Below are 21,804 nucleotides of genomic sequence, written 5' to 3'. Positions count from 1 at the left end.
TATAAATCATGCTTCCGAATGCAAATCTCACAGCCACATCTTCATCCCCACGCAAGATGACTTGCTCCTCTCTGCAGAGGAAGAAAGTCGCCGTCTCAGCCCATAGCTCACGGCCAGAGTAAATAGGGACGTGCTGCCAGGCCTGCCTGTATAAATCTCAACACCTGCACACACTCGCCCCGTCCAGATGGAGATAAATGAGCATGCATTCCCCCACTCAGGCAGCTGGGCAGACAGACAGACAGCTCAGCCCATTTACCAGCTCAAGGGCATTTCATGGAGACCCCACACAGGGAGAAAAGGAAAAGAGGCACCTGGGAGGGGAAAAGGGAGGCTCTAACTGTCACACCACTCAGGGCTGCAAGACTGGCCAAAAGGTGAGATTTTACCCATTTTTTTTGCTTGAAGGACATGTAACCCAAATACTTTGCATTCACACTGCGGGCAGAGGCACAGGCACCATCCCATGGGGCTGGCTGGCACAGGCTGGAGATTCTGGGAGGGCAGGCACCAGCAGGCCCAGAAACTCTGCAAACCTGCCCCAGAAAGCTCTGACATTGGCCCCATGACGTGGCCCCAGGTTATGCCGCATGGGCTGTGCCTGTGCTGTCACCTCTCTGCAAGCCCATCAGTCCCAGAGGGCAATTTTAAGCTCCAACACCTCTCTTAAAATATTTGCGGTGTTAGGAGCCTGGCAGAGCATGGACGAAGCCCCAGACGCTCACTGCCTTTGGCATCGATCTGGACTGTGAGCATGTCCCCACCTGGCACCATTGGGCCAGGAACGACCCAGACAGTGAAGGTTAAATCCTTGGTCTCACCAATGCTTCACGGATAGTGGTCCTGTATAGGGCTGGGGGAGTAAAAGGATTTCAGGCCATTTGGGTCAAACCAAGTTATATAAAGGAAGCATTTTGCTTTACAATGACCCACAGCTGTTATTCAACTCAAACCAGGTTGTTTCATTCCTGGTTAACAAATATATCTAAAAGTTATTTTACCTCTCTTTACGCCAACTCAAAGTGAAAACATCATTCCAAAATGAGCAACTTTTCAAGGATTCCTTCCTTTTTATAGAATCATAGAATCATTAAGGTTGGAAAAGACCTCTAAGATCATCTAGTCCAACCGTCAACCCAACACCTCCATGCCTACTAAACCATGTCCCGAAGCGCCACATCTACAAGTTTTTTGAACTCCTCCAGGGATGGTGACTCCACCACCTCTCAGGGCAGCCTGTTCCAATGCTTGACCACCCTTTCAGTAAAGAAATTTTTCCTAATATCCAATCTAAACCTCTCCTGATGCAACTTGAGGCCATTTCCTCTTGTTCCTCTTCTCCATGGGGTCACAGGTCCTGCCAGGAGCCTGCTCCAGTGCGGGCTCTCCAAGGGACCATAGCCTCCTTTGGGCACATGCTCCAGCATGGGGTCTTCCACGGGCTGTGGGTGGCCATGGGCCATGCTAGTTACTTGGAAGAAGAGACTGACACCCACCTCACTACAACCTTCTTTCAGGTAGTTGTAGAGAGCGATGAGGTCTCCCTTCAGCCTCCTTTCCTCCAGGCTAAACAACCCCAGTTCCCTCAGCTGCTCCTCATCAGACTTGTTCTCCAGACCCTTCACCAGCTTCGCTGCCCTTCTCTGGACACGCTCCAGCACCTCAATGTCCTTCTTGTAATGAGGGGCCCAAAACTGAGCGCAGTATTTGAGGTGCGGCCTCACCAGTGCCAAGTACAGGGGCACAGTCACTTCCCCAGTCCTGCTGGCCACACTATTTCTGATACGAGCCAGGATGCTGTTGGCTTTCTTGGCCACCTGGGCACACTGCTGGCTCATGTTCAGCCAGCTGTCAACCAGCACCCCCAGGTCCTTTTCCACTGGGCAGCTTTCCAGCCACTCTTCCCCAAGCCTGTAGCGTTGCATGGGGTTGTTGTGACCCAAGTGCAGGACCCAACACTTGGCCTTGTTAAACGTCATACAATTGACCTTGGCCCATCCATCCAGCCTGTCCAGATCCATGTGCAGAGCCTTCCTACCCTCAAGCAGATCGACATTCCCACCCAATTTGGTGTCATCTGCAAACTTACTGAGGGTGCACTCAATCCCCTTGTCCAGATCATCGATAAAGATATTAAACAAGACTGGCCGCAAAACTGAGGCCTGGGGAACACCACTTGTGACCAGCCACCAACTGGATTTAACTCCGTTCACCACAACTCTCTGGGCTCGGCCATCCAGCCAGTTTTTTGCCCAGCAAAGAGTACACCCGCCTAAGCCATGAGCCGCCAGCTTCTCTAGGAGAATGCTATGGGAAACGGTGTCAAAGGTTTTACTAAAGTCCAGGCAGATATCCTCTACAGACTTTCCCTCATCCACTAGGCGGGTCACCTGGTCGTAGAAGGAGATCAGGTTGGTCAAGCAGGACCTGCCTTTCATGAACCCATGCTGGCTGAGCCTGATCCCCTGGTTGGCCTGCACATGCCTGTTGAGCACACTCAAGATTTGGGCTTAGTGACCAAATCTTTGGGCTTAGAGCCCAAATCTTGTCTTCACTTCTGAAGAGACTACACAGCAAAACTGACCTCATCTTGATCCCAAACTTCATTTTTCACTGATGTACCAAAATCCCCATCAGCAATATTCTTGTGGGCTTCCCCAGAGCCAGCAATTCCCTGGGGCTCTGAGGCTCTAAGTTCAGGAAGCCCTGAGCCCCCTGGGGAGGCAGGGGTGCGCAACCTGCTCCGTGGGAGCACATCAGACTGCGGTAGGATGTGGAGGACAGCACTAGGAACAGGCAGCCCTGACTTACAGCCTGCACATATCCATTAGCACTATCTTCACTGCTACTTGGGATGCAATTCCCGTCATTGCACCCTGAAGACAGTTTGGAACCTAGCCAAGAAACTCATCCATCCAAACTCATCCTATGGGCTGAAATTCAAGCACATTAAAGACACACCTCAAGTCAAGTACAAGCTGTGTGCTGTACAAAACAACAGGAGATTTAAGCATGTGCTTTGGCACAGCCCTGAACCAGAGTCATGGTGTTCAGAATTCAAATCCTCATGTTGGAAAATGTCATCTTCCACAAAACCAGGGGTCTGCTGACCCGAGAGTTTCACAGTGGGATTTAAGAGTCTGCAGGTGTCAGTGCAGTGCCCACAAATGACACGGGCAGCTCGCCCACAGGTCTTCCCCTGAGTGCCACAGTGCACATCCTGCTCCAAATCTCGCCAGACACCCCGGGAATTTGGTAACCTGCCAGCCAGAAGTCCCGTGGCTCAGCTGTTGCCTTACCTTGCAGCATGGCAGAGGTGGTGTAGTAGTTAAATGGGACCTTCTTCACCACATATGCATCCGTGTCCAGTGAGGATAGCTTGTCCCCCACCAGCACAGACTTCCCTGTGCCGGCATTGCCCACCAGCATCACCGGGCGCTGGCGTTCCAGGAGCCTGTCCATGAAGTACCGCACACGTACCGTCTCAGCGGTGGGCACCAGGCAAGCCTGAGAGGGGCATAACGATCAGGTAAGAGTCCCCATCCTTGCCACAATCCCACAGCCATTTTCTGGGGAGAAGTAAAATTGGGAGAGCCAGGAATGAGTGACGTGACCCCAGTTTCTAGACTGCACTAGGAAGGGAACGATGTGCTGCTGCCAGCCATTAATATCAAACTGTCTGTACAGACGAAACCTTGACAGCCGGATGCTGGGAGCAGCATCTGGATCTCCCACAAACACACATTTTGCTAAAATGGTAACAATTTTACAAGTCATCTGCTCACTGTGGCACTTTAAAAGGAAAGAAAAGCGTAGCTGGCAAATGCAATTTACTACCTGCAGAAACTCATTTTTTTGTCCAAATCATAAAAACATCTCTATTTTCAGCCAGGCACTGGATGACAACATCGTGTCTCGAGGGCTTTGTCACTACATTGTCTCACATCCTGCAGGCTGCACTCCTTGGCCAAATGTACCCCCCGTCACGCACCTCCCGTCCTGCACCCTGGGCACACCAGGGTCACTGGGGTGGCTCTGAGCCTGCCCCTCAAGTACATCACTCATATTTGGAAGATGGATGGAGGATGTGTCTTCACAGTCAAAGCACAGTAAAGAAAGATGGGTAATTTAGCTGTACCTCATAAACAATGCCATCCTTATTATGAAGTGCTTGACCTTTAATGAGACTTCATTGAAATGCCCGCGCACAGTCACTAAAATGCATGTATTCCTCCCAGACAAAAAGCTGCAAGGTTCACGTACCTGTAATGGCATTTCTGGATCAAATTCAAACTGGGGAATAAGTTTAGACCAAGGCTCAAACTTCTTCGTTTCTGGATCAATGTAAAAGTCAAAGACTGTGCCCTGAGAGGGAAACTTGATAGTCTTGAATTCTGCCACCCACCACTTGCTGAACTTCACTCTGTAGTCCACAAGCTGCAAGACAAAAAGTGGAGAAAATATGCTCATCTGGAGAAATTCATTACTGATGGAGAATGTTATCTATCCCAGTCCACCAGAGCGGGATTGGTCCTTAAAATATATTCCACAGCATAACGATCTTATCCTTTTTCCTATTATTAAGCCTAATTTTTCATTTTCTTCATTTCTTCTCATCACTCCTATTTATTCACCTAAATAATTCATTCTCTGTGTTGATCACTCTTGGTATGTCTGGGATTAGATAGATGGATCAATTTGAGAAAGAGAAATACGTGCCTATGACTAAACAGACTGCTTGATTGATTCTTGGTGCTTACTTCTTCCAACAGACAAGGACACAACATCCGTCTACATCTGTGGTCATGGTTAGTCAAAGAATGCATACTAAAGCCTTTCCTCATAAATCACACCACTCTATTAATACTTGGTTGTTGTCTTCTGGTCTCTGTTCAAGCCACAATGTTTTAGAGAAGCAGGATTGCAGATACCAGTGTACGAAAGCACCAGAGAGGCACCTAGCAGGACTAGGGAACTGACCGTCCCCCTGTACTCAGCACTGGTGAGGCCACACCTTGAATATTGTGTTCAGTTTTGGGCCCCTTGCTACAAGACAGACATTGAGGTGCTGGAGCATGTCCAGAGAAGGGCAACGAAGCTGGTGAAGGGTCTAAAGAGCAAGTCCTCTGAGGAGCGGCTGAGGGAACTGGGGTTGTTTAGCCTGGAGGAAAGGAGGCTGAAGGGAGACCTCATCGCTCTCTACACCTACCTGAAAGGAGGTGGTAGCAAGGTGGGTGTTGGTCTCTTCTCCCAAGTAACAAGCCATAGGACAAGAGGAAATGGCCTCAAGTTGCACCAGGGGAGGTTTAGATTGGATATTAGGAAAAATATCTTCACCGAAAGGGTTGTCAAGCGTTGGAACAGGCTGCCCAGGGAAGTGGTTGAATGACCATCCCTGGAGGTATTTAAAAGATGTGTAGACCTGGCACTTAGGGACACGGTTTAGTGGTGGACTTGGCAGTGCTAGGTTAACAGTTGGACCTGATGATCTTAAAGGTCTTTTCCAACCTAAATGATTCTATGATTCTATGACTGTGCTCCTTTGGCTCTGCTGTGTTTCTGCACTGCCATATTCTCCTAGAAGCACCTGCTTTCTTGTCTTTCCCCATTATATCTTTTATGCATGGAGATTCTTGAGCATTTGAATTTTTTCAAGAGCTGGGGTGACAGTTTTGCTTTAGATGCTGGGTCAGACCTTGCAAAATGTGCTTAGTCCCCTTCCCTCCCCCAGCTCTCTGAGACTGTCCTGGTTTCAGCTGGGATAGAGTTAATTTTCTTCCTAGTAGCTGGTATAGTGCTGTACTTTGGATTTAGTATGAGAATAATATTGATAACACGCTGATGTTTTAGTTGTTGCCAAGTAATATTTACAATTGTCAAGGACTTTTCAGCTTCCCATACTCGCAGGGCGCACAAGAAACTGGGAGGGGGCACAGCCAGGACAGCTGACCCAAACTGGCCAAAGGGCTATTCCATGCCATACGACGTCATGCCCAGTATATAAACTGGGGGCAGTTGGCCAGGCGGTAGCGATCGCTGCTCGGGGACTGGCTGGTCATCGGTCAGCGGGTGGTGAGTGGTTGTATCACTACTTTTTTTTCCCTGGGTTTTGTTCCTCTCTCACTCTCTTGTTGTTTGCCTTTTCATTACATTTTTTTTCCCCAATTATTAAACTGTTCTTATCTCAACCCACGAGTTTTCTTACTTTTGCTCTTCCGATTCTCTCCCCCATCCCACGCAGGGGAAGGGTGAGCTAGCGGCTGTGTGGGGCTTACTTGCCAACTGGGGCTAAACCACAACATAGCCATTCAATGTGCTTCCCCAGGCCAGAAGCCCAGGTGGGGCTGCCAACGCACTGCCCATAAACTGCTAAGCCTCCATCAGGAATCCTGGGTTTGCAGCTGAACTGAACCGAGTGTCCTGTGTAAAGTCTCCTGAGCCACCATCCATCAAAAGACCAGAAGATTTGAAAAGTATGTTATTAGTATCCACGATTTTGCAGCCTCGCGCTATTCAGAGAGGCAGAATAACTGTAATTCTCCATTCTCTTGTTGCTATAACTCCTCGGCACCGGCAGCAGAGTAGCCTGCAGCAGAGAGGGACGTGCTTCGTTGCTAAAAGCTTTCTCACAAGGGTGCCCTTACCCCTGCACAGGCAAACTGCCTGCAGCTGCATTGTGATGGGCTGCCCGCCCTCCCTAACCGAGCAGTTAAGTGGAGCCACTCCAGCCAAGGCTCTATTGCCAGAACGGTGTCAAACTCAAACTGCTTCCTTAATAAAAACCCCATATGGATTTCCGCTAATTTCAGAGCCTGGAAATGGCAAATCTATCATCTGTTTTTATACAGGGGCCCTGCTACCCACCAACAAGCTCAGAGTAGTGGGAAGCCTTCCAGATTGTTTCTCCTGACATTTCGACAGCAAAAGGTCAGCACGAAGGGCACCTTCAATGGAGAGCAATAAACAGATTTTATATTGGATCATTTTTCATCAGGCTTCTCTTTGCTCGGACTGCTGTATCCTCGCACTCTCAGCTCTGACATTTACAGAGCATCACAAGCAGCAATGCACGGTCCAGCCTCAAAGTCAAACCTCCCAGAGGGATACTGTGCCCGGGCAGCGCAGCTCCTCCTGCAACCCCCACAGCAGTCCAGCAAGAGCGTGCTGCGCCAAGGCCACCACTCCCTGGGGAGCCAGGCAGACAGCAGGCAGGAAAGCCTGCGATGCCAGGGACCGACTCTGCTACGGCGCGCGGAACGCAGCGTCCATCTGCCGTGCGACTGCACTCCAGCTGACTTGCTTGAGGAGCTGTAAGCTCCTGTAATTAGACAGCAGCTTGTACTGCTGAAGCACGGACAAGCAGTGCTTCGCAGGCTTTGTTGTGTTGGGTGTTTTTAAGTCACGCTGCACTGACAACACTAGGGCTGAGTATTTCCCAGCTGGCACATAGGAAATGGAGGGTTAAGTCCTCCACAAGGACTGAGAAAGCTGGTCTTGCACACGTCATGCAATGGCCACGAGGCATAATGGCACCAAGTGAGCACCAAGCTGAGCTTGACCTGTGTTGTCTAGCACTTCCTGAAACATCTGCTCCTTGGCATGAAGCAAATGGGAAGAGTCCAGCAGACGTTGTTGGTCTAGCATTGAGGCACATGGAAAAAACATGAAGAGACCCCAGTGAGCATTTGAGGAACCTCTGAGAACGGCAGGGCCTCCATCCGAGCTGGGGAAGGATCTCCAGTGTGAGGTCCATGGAGACACCTCCCACATACTCCAGACAACAAAGAACCTGACACAATCCCAACAGAGACCAGAGATGGATCTCTGAGCCCTTGACAGCAGTGTCCTGTCACCGGGCAGACCCACACATCAGGACAACATGCTTTAAACCTGGGGATGAGGTATCCTCTGACCATCATAAGGAGATGCAACCACCCAACAGGTTCCCAGCAGGGATTGCGCAGAACCAGAGTGAGCAGCTCCAGCAGATGCCAAATGTACTTCCACCCGCAGGCTTTGCAGCTACTCACATTGCTCCCTGTGCCACTTGCTGAAAACCCGGTACTCAAAATCTAGGTCTTCAGGTGCCACACATGCTCTTAGACCCCTCTACGAGTGCCTCAGGTTTCTCCTGCATGCCTCTGAACCAGTCACATTAAAAATCTCCAGCTTGCACAGCCATCAGTCTGGAAACAGCAATGCCAACAGAGGGTGGAAAGCTGTCCTGCAAGCACGGGCATGAAACCATGGAACGGAGCCAAGGGTGGCCCCAATGTTGGCAGCAGGGCTCTGACACACAGCCTGCTGTCTTCTTGTCCATTATTGCTAATAACAATTGGAAGTTGTAAAACAGCAGCAGCTTTTCCAATTACTTGGAAATCAAGACAGCCCTGCTGTGCCGAGCTGAGCCATCCAGCCAGGAAACAGGGCAGAATGAGGCACAGGGGCAAAAGGAAATGCCCATTTCTCCTCTCCTGTGCACAAGACATCGGGGAGAGACAGAGAACCTCCTCTCCTGTGCACAAGACATCGGGGAGAGACAGAGAACAGGGAGGTCAGAGGCAGAAGCACAACCCTGCTTCCCCCCGACAAGTCTGAGGAAGATCCTTCCCAAGATCCCCATTGTTCACAGGCTACAGCTCCCGCCAAAGCAGCTGTGTTTCAGCCCAGCTGGAAATGTCTGTGCTTCTCCTGTGTTTTAAGCACCAGGATCTGAAAGGGGGCTGGAAATGCACAGTATCAAATGCTGACCTCGAGAAAACTGTCTTATGATAGTATCACCATGCAAGAGATCACACCCACCTTGTCTAATGCAAGCTGATGGATTCAGAGGGTGACAGCTGCAATTAATCCATAGGATAGATGTACTGTGGGAAGCAGCACGGAGAGTAGTGCCCTGTCTTCCTCTGCCTCTCAGACATGAGTGTACTTTGAATGTCAGAGACACCACTAGTGAACCACGGCCTGATTAATCCTCTTGGCGCAAGAAGATCTTGGTCTGTAGATTGTGCCCTCCAGCACTACAGTCTTGGACATCCATCCACCAATAGCTTGACTGAGCCCAGCAGCTCATGCCAGAGACCACCCAACATCTGGCTGCATGGAGGGGAGTTCAAGCTGAGTGCCTACAACCATCAACCTCAAACTCACCAGCATGCTCCCAGCAAAGAGTATTTCAAAGAGCAGAGCCACTGTCTGCTTCCACTTAAGTGGAAGCACATAATCCCCAAAGCCCATCCTGCCCTGCTGACCACCCCTCTTTCTTAGGTACTTCTATCAGAAACTGAGGACAGCCAATTCTTGACATCTATCTATGTTTAATAAAAGTCAGTGGTGACAATGCTGGTTTGTGTTATACAGCGCCATGTCTACCTGCGCAGTCAGATGGCTGAAAGACTGTTCCACTGATATATTCATCTGATAAGTCAGTCTTAATTTGATCACATTATGCACATTCACAGGCCTCTATAAATTAACGTAATGTTTCTCCCCAGTGAAATGTGTCTGCGTAAGCAAACATCCCTCCGCTTTTATCATTTGACCCCTCAGCCATTCTCCTCTGGTGTTACACCCTGGATAACAAGGTCTTTCGCAAAATTAATTGTTGCGTTCAGGTTTCTAGTTTATTATCACCTATATGGGAGCCCCAGGAAAACAGCATTACTGATATAGCACTATATTTTGGAAAGTATAAAAAAAGAGAAAAAAAAAAAGGCCTGTGTAAAAGATGCTGAAGTGGCATCTTCCTTCTTACCTGGTCTTGAAACATTGATCCACCAAAGGCCCAGACAACAGCAAAGACAAAGTAAAGTTCATAAAGCTCCTTGGGACAGTCGGGAGGTGTGTTCTCCTCCGTCAGGAGGCATTCGAGGAGGTAGCACAACATCTGAACCATACTCTGCTCAGGAATGGGAATAATCTTCTTAAATCTAAGGGATGGAAATTGAAAGCATGGGAAATATAATTGGGTCCAGCAACACAGTCTTTCACAACCCGCGAAGGCAAGCCTAGAAATGCTTTTTCAGAATATTAGCATTTTACTTGTCAGCAGTGCGTGTCTTATTCCTGGGTACAGCAATAAAGAGAACACCCATTCTCTCCCTCGGACCTGCTGGCACTGGCACATATACAAGTAATAACAGTAATCAGAAGTTTCAAGCATTTTAAAACTTTGATCCTCTTGAAAGAAGTAAAATGGAAGACTTGCTAAAGGCAATGATTTCCTGTGAACACGATGAGTTCAAAAGCGGTCAAATAGAGGAGTAATAAAATAAACCCTTTCATCTTGCCATTTTACATTCATTTAAGCTACACTTACAGAATTCCAAACTAATATTGTAGCAGCACTGAAGTCCTCCATAAAGTAATTATAGCTATTTGAAAGGTTGGTTCTACAATTTCTGAATTAAGCAAGCTACCAAAATACTCAGCTCAGGGCTGCCTGCAGCTAATCCTGTGGATTTCACGGTCTGACACAATGTTCATCAAATAGAGTGGGAAATGTCCGAGGGACTTTGCTGCCAACAGCTATAACCAGCTTGGTCACCCAGGGAGCAGCTCCTTAGTAAGACGCCTAACTCCTACTTCCAAAGACGACTGCTTTCACTTATGCAGCCCCTTCTGACACATCCCCATTGTGGCTGACAACTCCCATGCTCAATTGTACACTGATTTATTTTATTTTTTTAAATGAAGTTGCAACTATGGGAAGCAAGCAGAGAATGGGAGAAACTCCCTTTCTCAAGTTTGCTGGGACTCTACTTTGGCCAGTCCTTACCTCAGTATGAGTAAGAGAGCTGTCTCCCATGATGATAAGCAAGAACCACACAACTTCTCTGTGGGTACTGCTTTGAAGCTAACTCAAGCCAAGGAACACCAGGGCCCTTCAAAATATCCAAGTTCTTCATGTTCATTGGATTGGTGTCCAACCATGAAACATGCCCAGTGTCGTGGTTCAATGTCGATGCCCACACAGACTGACTTAATTTTGTTCAAGTGCATCAGGAAAGCAATTCAAGAGAAAACTGCCTGGAGAGCAATCCCGCCCTCTCCCATAAACACCAAATTCTTTCTCATCACTGAGGGGCAGGAAAAGAAGTAGGGGGAAGATAAAAGAGGATCTGCTCTCTCTCCACCTTCCATGCTGCATACTGAAAACTTTCCTTCAGCAGTGGTCTGAAATCTGCTCTACTGAAAAATAACTTGTGGACTGAACTCAGATCTAGCCTGACACATCAGGAGACTGAAAAGACTTTCTCTTTAGGATCTCCTGGATTTACTTTCCAAGAGATACAGAACTAGTACAAGAAGTACAGGAACTATCAAATCAAAATCCAATGAAAACCAGATGAAAACTAGATCTGGCCAACAATGGATGAGCAGGAGTGTCAGGTCCCCCATCTCGCCCCATTGTTTCTCTGAGCTTAAGCCAATGATGCTCAGGGCTCTCAGGGGCAAGGAGGAAACCAGCCACCCATGCCACATGCAGCACAACCCTAGCACAGCACAGCTGGTCTGGAAGGCAGTGAGTGTCCCCCTGCCCTCGCCAGCAGAGGTACAATCACTCTTCAGATGGTACCTTGTTCTGAGCGTGTCCAGGCAAATCGGCAGGTATTTATCAAACAAAATGGTCAGGTTGGCTCTTTCGGACTGGATCTCTCGCCTGTCAATCCAGCTGCTCACTGGGGGATTCCAGCCCAGATCCGATGGGTTGATGTACAGGATCCCTTTAGGCCCAAGGTAAGAGAGAATACAGAGTAAGGACATAGCAGAGATGATTCCTTTCCTCCAGCAGAATTTCTCAGCTACTTTCACATAACTAAAACCCTGTCAAATATGCCTGGGTGTCCCATTACCTACCCCCTCCTCCTGCCCCACTGTGGAGTAGAAACATTAACATTGAAGTGACTTAACTCAGGAAACCAGGACACCTTTCCTGACCCTGCCCCAAATTCAGAACATGGTCTTGCCTGAGTCGTGTTATTGCTCTGGGCTCCATTTCCCCATGTGTAAAACTAGGGGACACCTTCATTCCCTTCTCCCATACTTCATGCACTTCTCCAGAAGATCAGGAGCTCTTTGGGATAGAGACTGTCCTTCTCCTCATCAAGTCCATACAGGGCTATGCACAACAGGAGCACTCTCTTGACAATGCATCACCCATCAACAGTCAGAGAGCTCTGGGTAAATCTCCAAGATGATCACAGCTCCCCATATGGATTTGGGGTCAGGATCCTCAGTTTGTCCCTGTGCTTCAGGAACCTACCCTGTCCACCAAAGGCAGCTGTGATCCCAGGTTCGGAACTTTCAAGAGGGACCAAGTTGGACAACAAAAGACTGGTTAATGACACTAGATCCTACTCAGTCCATGCAAAATCCTAGTGTGAAGCTCAGGCCAGGACTCACCTGCTCTGGACACGGTCGCTGGGGTGGCTGTACGCAGGTGGCTGATCTCAAAGACCAGCCGCATCGTTGGATTCAGAGGGATTCTCTCATTGCTTGCCAGGGTCAGCACCTGCATGTGGCAGACAGACAGACAGACAAATGCCTCCCCCACGAATAGGAATGAAAAGCATTCAGCACTTTGCACTAAAAAGCTTGGTTGTTGTCAGCTCGGTTCCTCAAGGCAAAGCAGCTGATTTCTAACAGTTAGTAGAATGATCCTCCTCTCTTCCATGACCCAGAATCAACAGCACCCCCTTTGGGAGGGAAAAAAAGGTGTAGGATTATGACCCCACTCTATTTTTAAAGGGCCTGAAGTTATGATCAGGACATTTGTGGTTACTCATGAGCCAGACTTTCCAGGAAACGGAAATTAGAATGAAAACATGCTTTGAGCTATTACCTCATGCACCATTTTCTTTATGCAATATTGTTTGGTATACCTGAAGAAACACAATTGCATTTTTCTAGGAGATGTTATTTCAGCATCTGCATTTCCCCTAGGCTGAATCACACCACCCAGTCAATGAATACCTGCTTCTTTAACTTATATTCATTACCTTATTATCATCCATCACGGTATTAAGAGATTCAATCCACATCGGATCAATATCTCCATCTAGTACCATCCACTTGGGACCATCATGTGTGATGTTGGCCAGCTCTCGCATGATTGATGAAAACAGTCCTGGGAGGGTGACGGGAATATGTTGATGAACACTGAAGTTGCCACCTGCTCTAACAGTTTTCTCTAGCAACTTACTAAAAGTTATCCTAATTAATGCTTTCCTCTCAAGCATTCAAAACTCTATACATCTGTACATAAATATTACTATATTACGATATCGGTCTAGTCTGCTTTGAAGGAAAAAAACATTATCAGTTACCACCACTGAAAATGACTGCAGACCTACACACGAGCTTCATTCTCACCGAGAATCATAAGGGATATGAAAAGTGAAGAACAGATACTCAGAAGCAAAAGAAGGCATGAATTACACAATGCAGAGAAAACCATCTGAATAAGCCTTGGAAATTCTTATAAATGTTTTTTTGTGGCTCGAAGTATATCAGGGAAATCAAGATGCATTAAACGCTGGGTCACGGCTTTAGTGAGATTGAGGGGAGAACAAGCACAGAATGACATTGAATGACAGAACAAAATGTCAGTAAAATCAAGGAGACAGAGAGGATACAGTGTCTCGAGGGGAGTAAATAATGAATGTTAAGAAGAGCAAGAAGGCTGGGAATAGAGCAGCAGTACTGCAGAGCAAATGAAAACTCCACAAAACTATCGCTCTCTTCTACAAGTGAAAATACCTAGGGAGACGCTGGTCTTCATGAAAAAACATCAGGCAAACATTAAAAAAAGCCTCTCTTCTGGTGAATTGTGAGAAGCACACTTTTTTTTTTCTCCAGGACAAGCTATTTCTTTGTGCTCCAGGTCAGGAACAGCGAGTGGCATCATATGACTGAAGACAAAGCTTGTGCACAACAAATGGAGAATAGCTCACCTGAAACAGGTATTCGCTTCTGAGATTGGGTAAAAAAAAAATAACACTTCACTCACTCTGCCTCAACTCAGTTCCTCACGTATTGGTCACATGCCTTGGAAACCACTCCAACATCATTAGTATCAGAAATAGCTACTGTCTCAGAGCATCAACGCTTCCCTCATATACACCACGACAGCAGCGGAGAGGAAAGAGCCTCTCTCCTAACCTTGTGCATTCACACCACAGCACAGTCTTGGGATTTAAAAGAAGAGTTTGGTTCTACAAAGAACACTTTTAGGATTCCCTTGTGGGACCTTTTACCACCTAACATGTATAACCTTTTCAACTCCTGATAATGAAAGGAGTAACAGGATGAAAACGGGAAGAGGAAAAGAAGGGGCTGATCTGTAAGGGAACACATCATCTCTTGTTAGGTTGTGGTGAAGGTTGCCTTGCTGGTCTCTGACAAGAAACAAAATTTTCAGGAATGGTTAATGCAGAAAATATCTGTCTTGAAACCTCAGGGAGGAGTCCCATAAGCTCCCTTGAAATGTTAGAGGCTAGAAAACACTGGACAGCCGCCTGTAAAATGTCCCTCTTGCTGGCCAGTGCCACCCACAGGCCTCTATCTGCAGTCACTGCTGCAGCCAATCTGCAGAGTTCAGGCTTTATCCCACACTTCCCTCTGTCACTTTGATGTAGGGTCCCTAATTACAATTAAAAAGAAATTAACCCTGGCACTGGAGCAAAGCAGGGGGTCAGGAAGGGTCCGTGGCGGGGGCCAGGGGAGGTGGGTGGCAGCTCATCTTCTGGCGGACTTCTGGATGAGGATGATTTATGGCAACATCTTCCCTTACCTCCCCCACACCTCCCAAACAAGCCGCACACGTAAATCAAAGAGGCCTTTACGTATTAGTCACAACCGAACATTTTCGCTCCAGATTTCTGTAATCTTTCAGCAAGTTTTAAATGCTCATCTTATTTTCCTCAGGAGCAATCAGGATCAACAGACTGGCAAATGCTGGTGTACTACAGAGATCGGGCAGCAATATTAAGTGGAAAAACACCACTTTAAGGCTGCTGCGTGTGTGCTACCAGCTACGGAAACCTGGGGATGGCACATTTTGGGGGGCCCTAGTGCACACCATAGGGCAGGAGGGAACTCTTTTCCATCACTGGTCCAGCCAACCCTGAAAAACTGCCTGCCCCATTTAGGAACTGGTAAGTGTTGGTATTAATGGACATGATAATTATTCTTATGGCAATAGGATAAAGCAGATTTATACTATACTTCTCATTTGATGATCAAAAAGCTAAAACATCCTATGTATCCTTTCAACAACAAACTCCCACATGGCTGCAAACAGCAGACAAGCACCTGGGCCTTCAGGCCTGCATACAAAGAACCAGTCATCCTGCTGCTGCTCAGGAAGTTCGTTAAAAATATCCTTCTTTATCTACAGATTCAGGCACAAAAAGACATTTACCATCTTTCCATTCTCTTGTTGCTGGGTTAATGATGCCAAAAAGCTCATCATTGGTGACTGCCTTGGGGTTGAGGTCTGTCCAGACAGGACGTCGCTTCATTATCTGGTAAGTCTTGTTCAGGGATCTCATCACCTGAGACTTGCCCGTGCCTGCATTACCCACCACAAAGACAGAGTGCCGGACCGTCAGCAGCTCCTCCAGCTGCACCACCTGAGAAAAAACACTCCCAAATTTTAGACAAAGATGCCAAACTGAAGTTCAGATCTACAAAAATAACTCCCATTGGGCCTCTTCTTTAGAAAGATGTGACCCAGAGACACAAACGGATTTGACATTGAGTTTGGTCTAGCCACTCTAATCACGATGGGTGAAATCCTCAGCCTGCAGACAAACCTCCAGCAGTATTTACATCTGACAGCCATCAGCCAAGGAGGCTCTGCTCTCCAGGGGCCATACTTTCATGAGCCTTCAAGAGTTAGCCCCTTTGTAAACTCAGGGACCGAGCCAGTGCTGGCTTTAGGGGCAGGTGCAATTGCATCAGACCCAGCATAGCTGACTTTGTCCTCCATCAAGGTCTGCCTGCAAGGGGAATATTGTGCAGAGCCCTCTTTGTAGAAGCAAAGATGGTTGAGAAAACCCAAATGATTTGATGGTGGTGTAGGTACAGCAGAAGATCGCTTGGTCTTACTTTGAGCACAAAGTTGTCCTCAGCCTGCAGCCGGAGGTCCAGCACAGCCTGCCTCACAAACGACTCAAAATTCAGGTCACGCTTCCGAGGCACATCCAGTGCAGGGAAAAGATCCCCAATCAGCCCCATAAACACTGGCACATCATCGGTCACAATCTTGGGGATATTAAAATCACGAAGTGAGCGCATCAGAACCTGGTCTTCAGGGCGCTCTGGGTCATCTCGTTTGAGAGAGCCGGCGACAACTAGCACTGACTTGATTGCACGCAAGCCCCAGTCGTAGTGATCCTACATGGGGAAAAAAAAAAAGGAGGGTTGAGTTTATGCTTAGACAGTCCACCACCATGCAGGGGTAAGAACCAGCAGCTCCAAACTGCCAGACAAGTCAGCAATGGAAATACATCCAAATCTGTTATTTGCATTGTGGCCAGAGACCTCCACCAGCCTGAGCTACCTGATTTCCATTTCAGTAGGTGAGATTCCTGTCAGGGACAGTATTAAAGAGTCAAATTAAAGAGTCAAACAGTCAGCTGTTCAACTATCATGTGGGCTTAGAGTTGGCAGTAAGAGAGCAGTAGGACTTGCACTCCAGAGATCTAAGCAATTTGGTTCACCTAAATCATAAAGCAGCTAAAGCAAGGCCAGCCAGGCCCCTGGATCTGCAGGAGCTACCAAGGTGAAAGATTTGTTAGTCCATTATGAGGTCCCAAATACCCAAGTTTCTCCATCCTGCCCATCACAAGATTACCAGTCATGTTTGGTCCCAGAGGCAGACCACCAAGCAGGGGCCAGTAAGGTCATTGCTGAAAAAGAACCACAAAGAGGCATGAGAGGAACTCTCAAGCCAACAAGCAACTCTTTATATTTCTGTTCTGTAAAGACCCTCCAGAGCACAGCTCAACAGCTGACTGCTTTGTGTGGGAGGCCATGGCTTCCACCAAGACCTCCAAGACACAGCACAAAGTTTCTGTGACAAGGCATCTCCCACCCAGCCTCATGCTGGCACAGCCAAGATCAGGTTTTCTATCTGGAGTCCTGATTCAACTCTCCTCTGGACCCAGCCTTGATCTATGCAAATGATGACAAGGAAAAATCTGATTAATTACAGTTTTGCACTGGAAGTGACCCTACTTGGTCAACACCTGACATGACAGGGAACTGTTAGGCTGAACTCAGAGAGGGACAGACATCATAAACCCCTTGCAGGCAGAAGAATCAACAGGAACTAAGAGACTGGAAAGCGAAAGGTCACTGAATACTACCCCAAACATGGTGTCATTTGAGCCCATCGAAAAATCTCTCCCATTAATGCAGCTGGTCAAGTGCTTTTGTCCCTGCAGATCCTCCAGTAAAGCAGTTCAAAAATTTCATTGCTCTGATGATCACAAACCTTCTCTTCTCCCAGCAGCTAGCGCAAACGCAGTCATTAAACAAAAGCTGTGAAGCTTTAGCCATGGAGGTGAGTGGCAGAGTGCCATGTTCCTGCTGCTTTTGGAGATCAACAGGCTTCATTGTACCACCAAACCACAGAAGCAGGCTCACCTGCTTGGACAGGAGCTCTTTGCAGAGTTGGTACAGAGTAATGAACTTCCTGGCTAACGCCCGGGCCTCGATGAATCCCTCGGCCACCAACATAATTTCACAGATCAGCTCAAAGTCTGGCACAACCATCGCGCATGGCCTAAAACAACAGGCAAGAAAAGATTGCAGAACAAGTATTTCTTGACTACAGGTCTTAGGGGCAGTGGATTTGCAGCTTTATCTTCCAGGTCTTCTCCAGTGAGCCAAGTCACACACTGCCTTTCCCATCGCAAGGGACAGGGCTCCTTTGCCCTGCCTATGCATTCTCAGACCCAGGCTTGTTGCACAAGGCTGAAACTATCTGTGAATCCCCAATGCAAGTGAATTCCCCAAAGAAATGAAGTCAAGCCTGGATGTTCCAAAAGACAATTTCTGCTAGTCTTATACTACAGGTCACAAACCTTGACCTGGACTCACCTGAAGAGAGCTTTTAAATTCTCAGGTAGCTCGGTTCGCCCTGCATAACCAGGGTTCATGGTGATGAAAATACCTACTGAGGGAACTAACTTAATGTCTTCTCCAAGAAAATTGAAGGATTTCTTCTTCTCCCGTATTGCGTCCTGTACACTCTTCACCTAGGAACCAAGACAGTGTTATAATATTGGTGTTCAGTTATGAAAAACGCACCAGACAACAGTGCTGCCTTCCTTACACTTGGCCCCACAATGACTGGGGCTTATCGCTGTTTTGTTTTGTTTTTTACTGACCATATAAAACTTTATACACTGTTTGGAATAAATCTGTGTGGCAATATCAATCCCCTATCACAACCAAACTCTGACAAAGCAGAAGAGAGAGCTGAAGAGACTGGGCAGTCAAACTGCAAAGGAGTTGCAAGAATTTGCACCATTGCTCTGTAAGACAATGACAGACATGGGCGAGGAAGAGCAGCCCAGGACAAGGAAATGCCTCCAAAGCTGCCTGCATCTCACCTTGGCTTTTGACATCACCTGTGGGACACTTCTCAGCACATCTCACAGCAAAAACCACCAAAGGCTAAATCATCTCTTTCAACTTCCCAACCCAGCAGGAGGCCAGACACTTGAGATGAGATGAGATGCAGGACTGTCCAGGCATCGACAACACAGCCAACACCCAAATGCAGTCCCAAGAGTCTGACACAATATAGGTCCCTGATTCCCTCCACCCATCTTCACCTCTCCCCACACACCACTGCTCTTCAGGACAGCCCAAAACCCTCCTGTGCCTGCTCTGTTCCTCGACTAGGCCCAGAAGAGGAGCAGCATTTCCAACTAAACTTGGCCTCAGCTCAATTGCAAACTGATCACTTGATATTGCTTTTAAAGATTTTGGGACATCAGATGCTTAATTTAAAACCAAAACCACAAGGCAGAAGCTGTAAGTCCTCCCCTGACACATTTACTCACTAATATTGTATTGTCTTTTATATTTTCCTGATTGCAGCTTTGTTCTTCTCATTCCTCACCTTCCAAAGAGAGCAAGTTTATTAAAGCTAGATCACCTTCTTGCAAACAGCACTTCAGCGAGGGAGAAATCTCTCTATATTCACTACTCTAACTTTACTGCTGTTTGCCATCTTAAAGTTAAGCAATTAATCGAATTTTTCTCTGTAAGGAACCATATCGACATTAACTGCATGACTAAGCCAATTAAACGTGGCCATGGTTACATTCCTAATAGCAGCCAGGAGACACGATGATGGAATGACAGCCGTGCTGCTTTCTTCAGATGCCACACTCCAGCCAGGAGTGAGGGAATCATTAGCAGTTGAGTCATACCTGGGCTTCTTTTGTTCAGCTTCCCTTTTTATTTTAAGATCCTCAAAGACTTTTTTCAATGACAACTTTTAACTAGAACTTGACAGAAGAGAAATTGAGAGGGAACAATACATAAACTCCTGTACCCGCCTGGGGCTTCTTTGGGACATCACGTAAGGTACCAATTATGAGTGAAAGAGAGATGAGGAGAGTGAGAAGTTCATGGAGGGGTTCAGAACATCATCTTTGACCGAAACATTTACAAAACTGTAGAAACTTCTGGGCTCTAGATATTTCTTTCTGCAATAGCAAACCCAAGAGGGGGTCTAGGAAGAATTCAGCACCTCAGTCAGACACTGGGATCCTAAAACCTGCACTCAGCTGACACTTGGGTACAGACGAACTTAGATAGTTTGGCATCTCAATTTCCAGTACTGAAGTCCCCCAAGGCTCAAAACTTTTAGTTCTGCCCATGTCGGAGCTCTCCCAGTTCGGACAGTGCAGTTAAGCACCCACCCTCCACTCAAACTGCCCTGGTAGCTGGATTTACCTGGCATTTTCAGAGGATACCAATGAGAGTTAGGATCTAGACACCATCCAGACACAGCTCTCCTTCAAAGCAAGGGCCAGAAGTGGTAGCAGGGCCTGCTCTCATCCTGCTGCCCCGTGGTTATACCTGGGCTGCCCCAGATTTCAGCCCCTGCCAGAGGGCATTCACACCCACAGCACTTACCCTGGGTGCCCCTTCACCACCCACTGGGCAGGCACGAGCAGGGTACGGAGCACCTCTCCTCCTGCAATCCTTTCCCTCGTGTAAAATATTTCCAGATTTCCTCGTGGGCCAGTAAGAGGAAGGGAAGGAGGAGGCAAAGTGCTAGATTATATATAAAGCACAAGAGAACAGGACTCTCTAGCATGATGGGGAGGGCAGTCTCCTTTCCAGCCCTTCTCCAAGGACCACTGCTGTGCTTCACACAGGACTTACCAATAAAATGCACTGAACGGTTAAACTACACAGCAGGCAAGAAATCATTCTACAGGAAAAACACCTATGCATTGCCAGGCACAGCTCAAATAGCTCTCTCCTAGCTTTAATCCCACGCTGTCAGGGTATCCTAGGCAAGCACGTAAGCAAGGGCTGCAGATCTGCTGGAGGTTCCAGTTACCAAGCGTCACCCAGCTGACACCGGCTTTCAGGAGCACCGTGCTGCACCCACGGGGCTGCACGCATTCCTCCTAGCAATTATGCCACTCAGCAGGGAATACCCTCCAAAGCCATTTCGCAGAGCTCTCATTACAGACACTGGAATTAAATCTACAACCATATGAAAAGAGAAGGAAGGAAAGAAAACTGCGCAGTCTTGGTGACAGGTAAGTGTTAAGAAAATTAATCTGGAATGTATTCCTATTTGTTGAATACGACACACAACCTGTGCTTGACTGGAGGCCATAAGTAACCCCCCAAAATCCAGCAGGCCATGGATCTGCCCCAAACACCACCCTTCCCCTCCATAAAAATTATTCCCTACAGGGCAGGCTGAGTAGCCATAAGTCAAGGCAGCTCTCCTCCCCAAAATGATACGCTGCAATTATCTCACAGCATATTAATGACACAAGTGTCTTCCTCAGGAGAAATAGGTACTGAGCCACGGTGTATATTGATCTGGGAAAAGATGCCATAAAGAATTGCCTCAACACAAATGTTGTAACTGGGGGAAGAAAACAAGTGACAAAAATGTTTGCAGCACATCACTGCTACATTTTGCCAGTGCTGTGATATTCGTGTGATTAATCTCGGGATATAATCCCTGACCTGCCTACACATGGAACTGAAACCGGCAACATGCACTTTCCATATTCACCCTCGCTCCAAAGGCTGCAGCATGGCTCTGCCTTGTTTGCATTTATTTATGAGCATTTCTCCACTTACCTGTACAGCAACCACAGAAAGGACCTCAACTGAGATCCTGTTAAATTCATCAAAACAGCCCCAGGCTCCCGTCTGGGAAAGGCCTTTGTAAATATTCCCACAAGACTGGAAAAAAAAAAATTACAAGAGTGAAATCACAAATGGAATCAACTCCAGAAAAAAATGGGTTTTATTTCCCAGCCTGTTTATTTATAGCAATTTACAGTCTATTGTGGGTATTTAGAAAAGTGCATGGAAACAGCAGGCACAACTCAATTATAATATTTATAGCTCTGCACAGTTTGCCACTTGATTTGCTAATTGCCCTTTCTTGATATATCTGTGCACTAGTTTCATTTAAAGGTCACCTGTGCTGAATTACTGACAGCCCCGCTTCCTGGGAGAGCCCATAAGCTGAATAAAATATGATCCAAGGCTACCAAAATCACTGTACCATGTCAG

At 47.3% G+C, this 21,804-nt stretch overlaps 1 protein-coding gene across 1 annotated transcript; it reads right to left on the bottom strand.

Moving 5' to 3' along the window:
- Positions 1-27: 27 nt before the first annotated feature.
- On the bottom strand, positions 28-21,699 carry LOC142417963 (dynein axonemal heavy chain 9-like). The gene is made up of 13 exons (XM_075519178.1): positions 21,649-21,699; positions 21,364-21,468; positions 18,112-18,269; positions 17,656-17,794; positions 16,114-16,401; positions 15,425-15,635; positions 13,002-13,129; positions 12,406-12,514; positions 11,579-11,726; positions 9,755-9,929; positions 4,264-4,437; positions 3,300-3,507; positions 28-71 (listed from the first exon to the last, which is right to left on the bottom strand). Exons 1-13 carry the CDS (start codon positions 21,697-21,699, stop codon positions 28-30), a joined length of 1,938 nt encoding a protein of 645 aa, XP_075375293.1.
- Between the last annotated feature and the right edge of the window lie 105 nt (positions 21,700-21,804).

The sequence above is a fragment of the Mycteria americana genome, chromosome 16 (genome assembly GCF_035582795.1).
Source record: "Mycteria americana isolate JAX WOST 10 ecotype Jacksonville Zoo and Gardens chromosome 16, USCA_MyAme_1.0, whole genome shotgun sequence".
NCBI classification, from domain to species: Eukaryota; Metazoa; Chordata; class Aves; order Ciconiiformes; family Ciconiidae; genus Mycteria; species Mycteria americana.
The sequence above is the reverse complement of the archived record's forward strand: the minus strand, read 5'-3'. Positions and strand labels throughout refer to the sequence as shown.

Coding starts and splice junctions, on each gene's coding strand:
- LOC142417963 (XM_075519178.1), bottom strand. CDS start 21,699: ATGAAACTAGTGCACAGATATATCAAGAAAGGGCAATTAGCAAATCAA. Junction 21,469..21,648: donor GGCAATTAGCAAATCAAGTG/GCAAACTGTGCA, acceptor TTTTTTTTCCAG/TCTTGTGGGAATATTTACAA. Junction 9,930..11,578: donor CTGGACACGCTCAGAACAAG/GTACCATCTGAA, acceptor TCCATCCCTTAG/ATTTAAGAAGATTATTCCCA.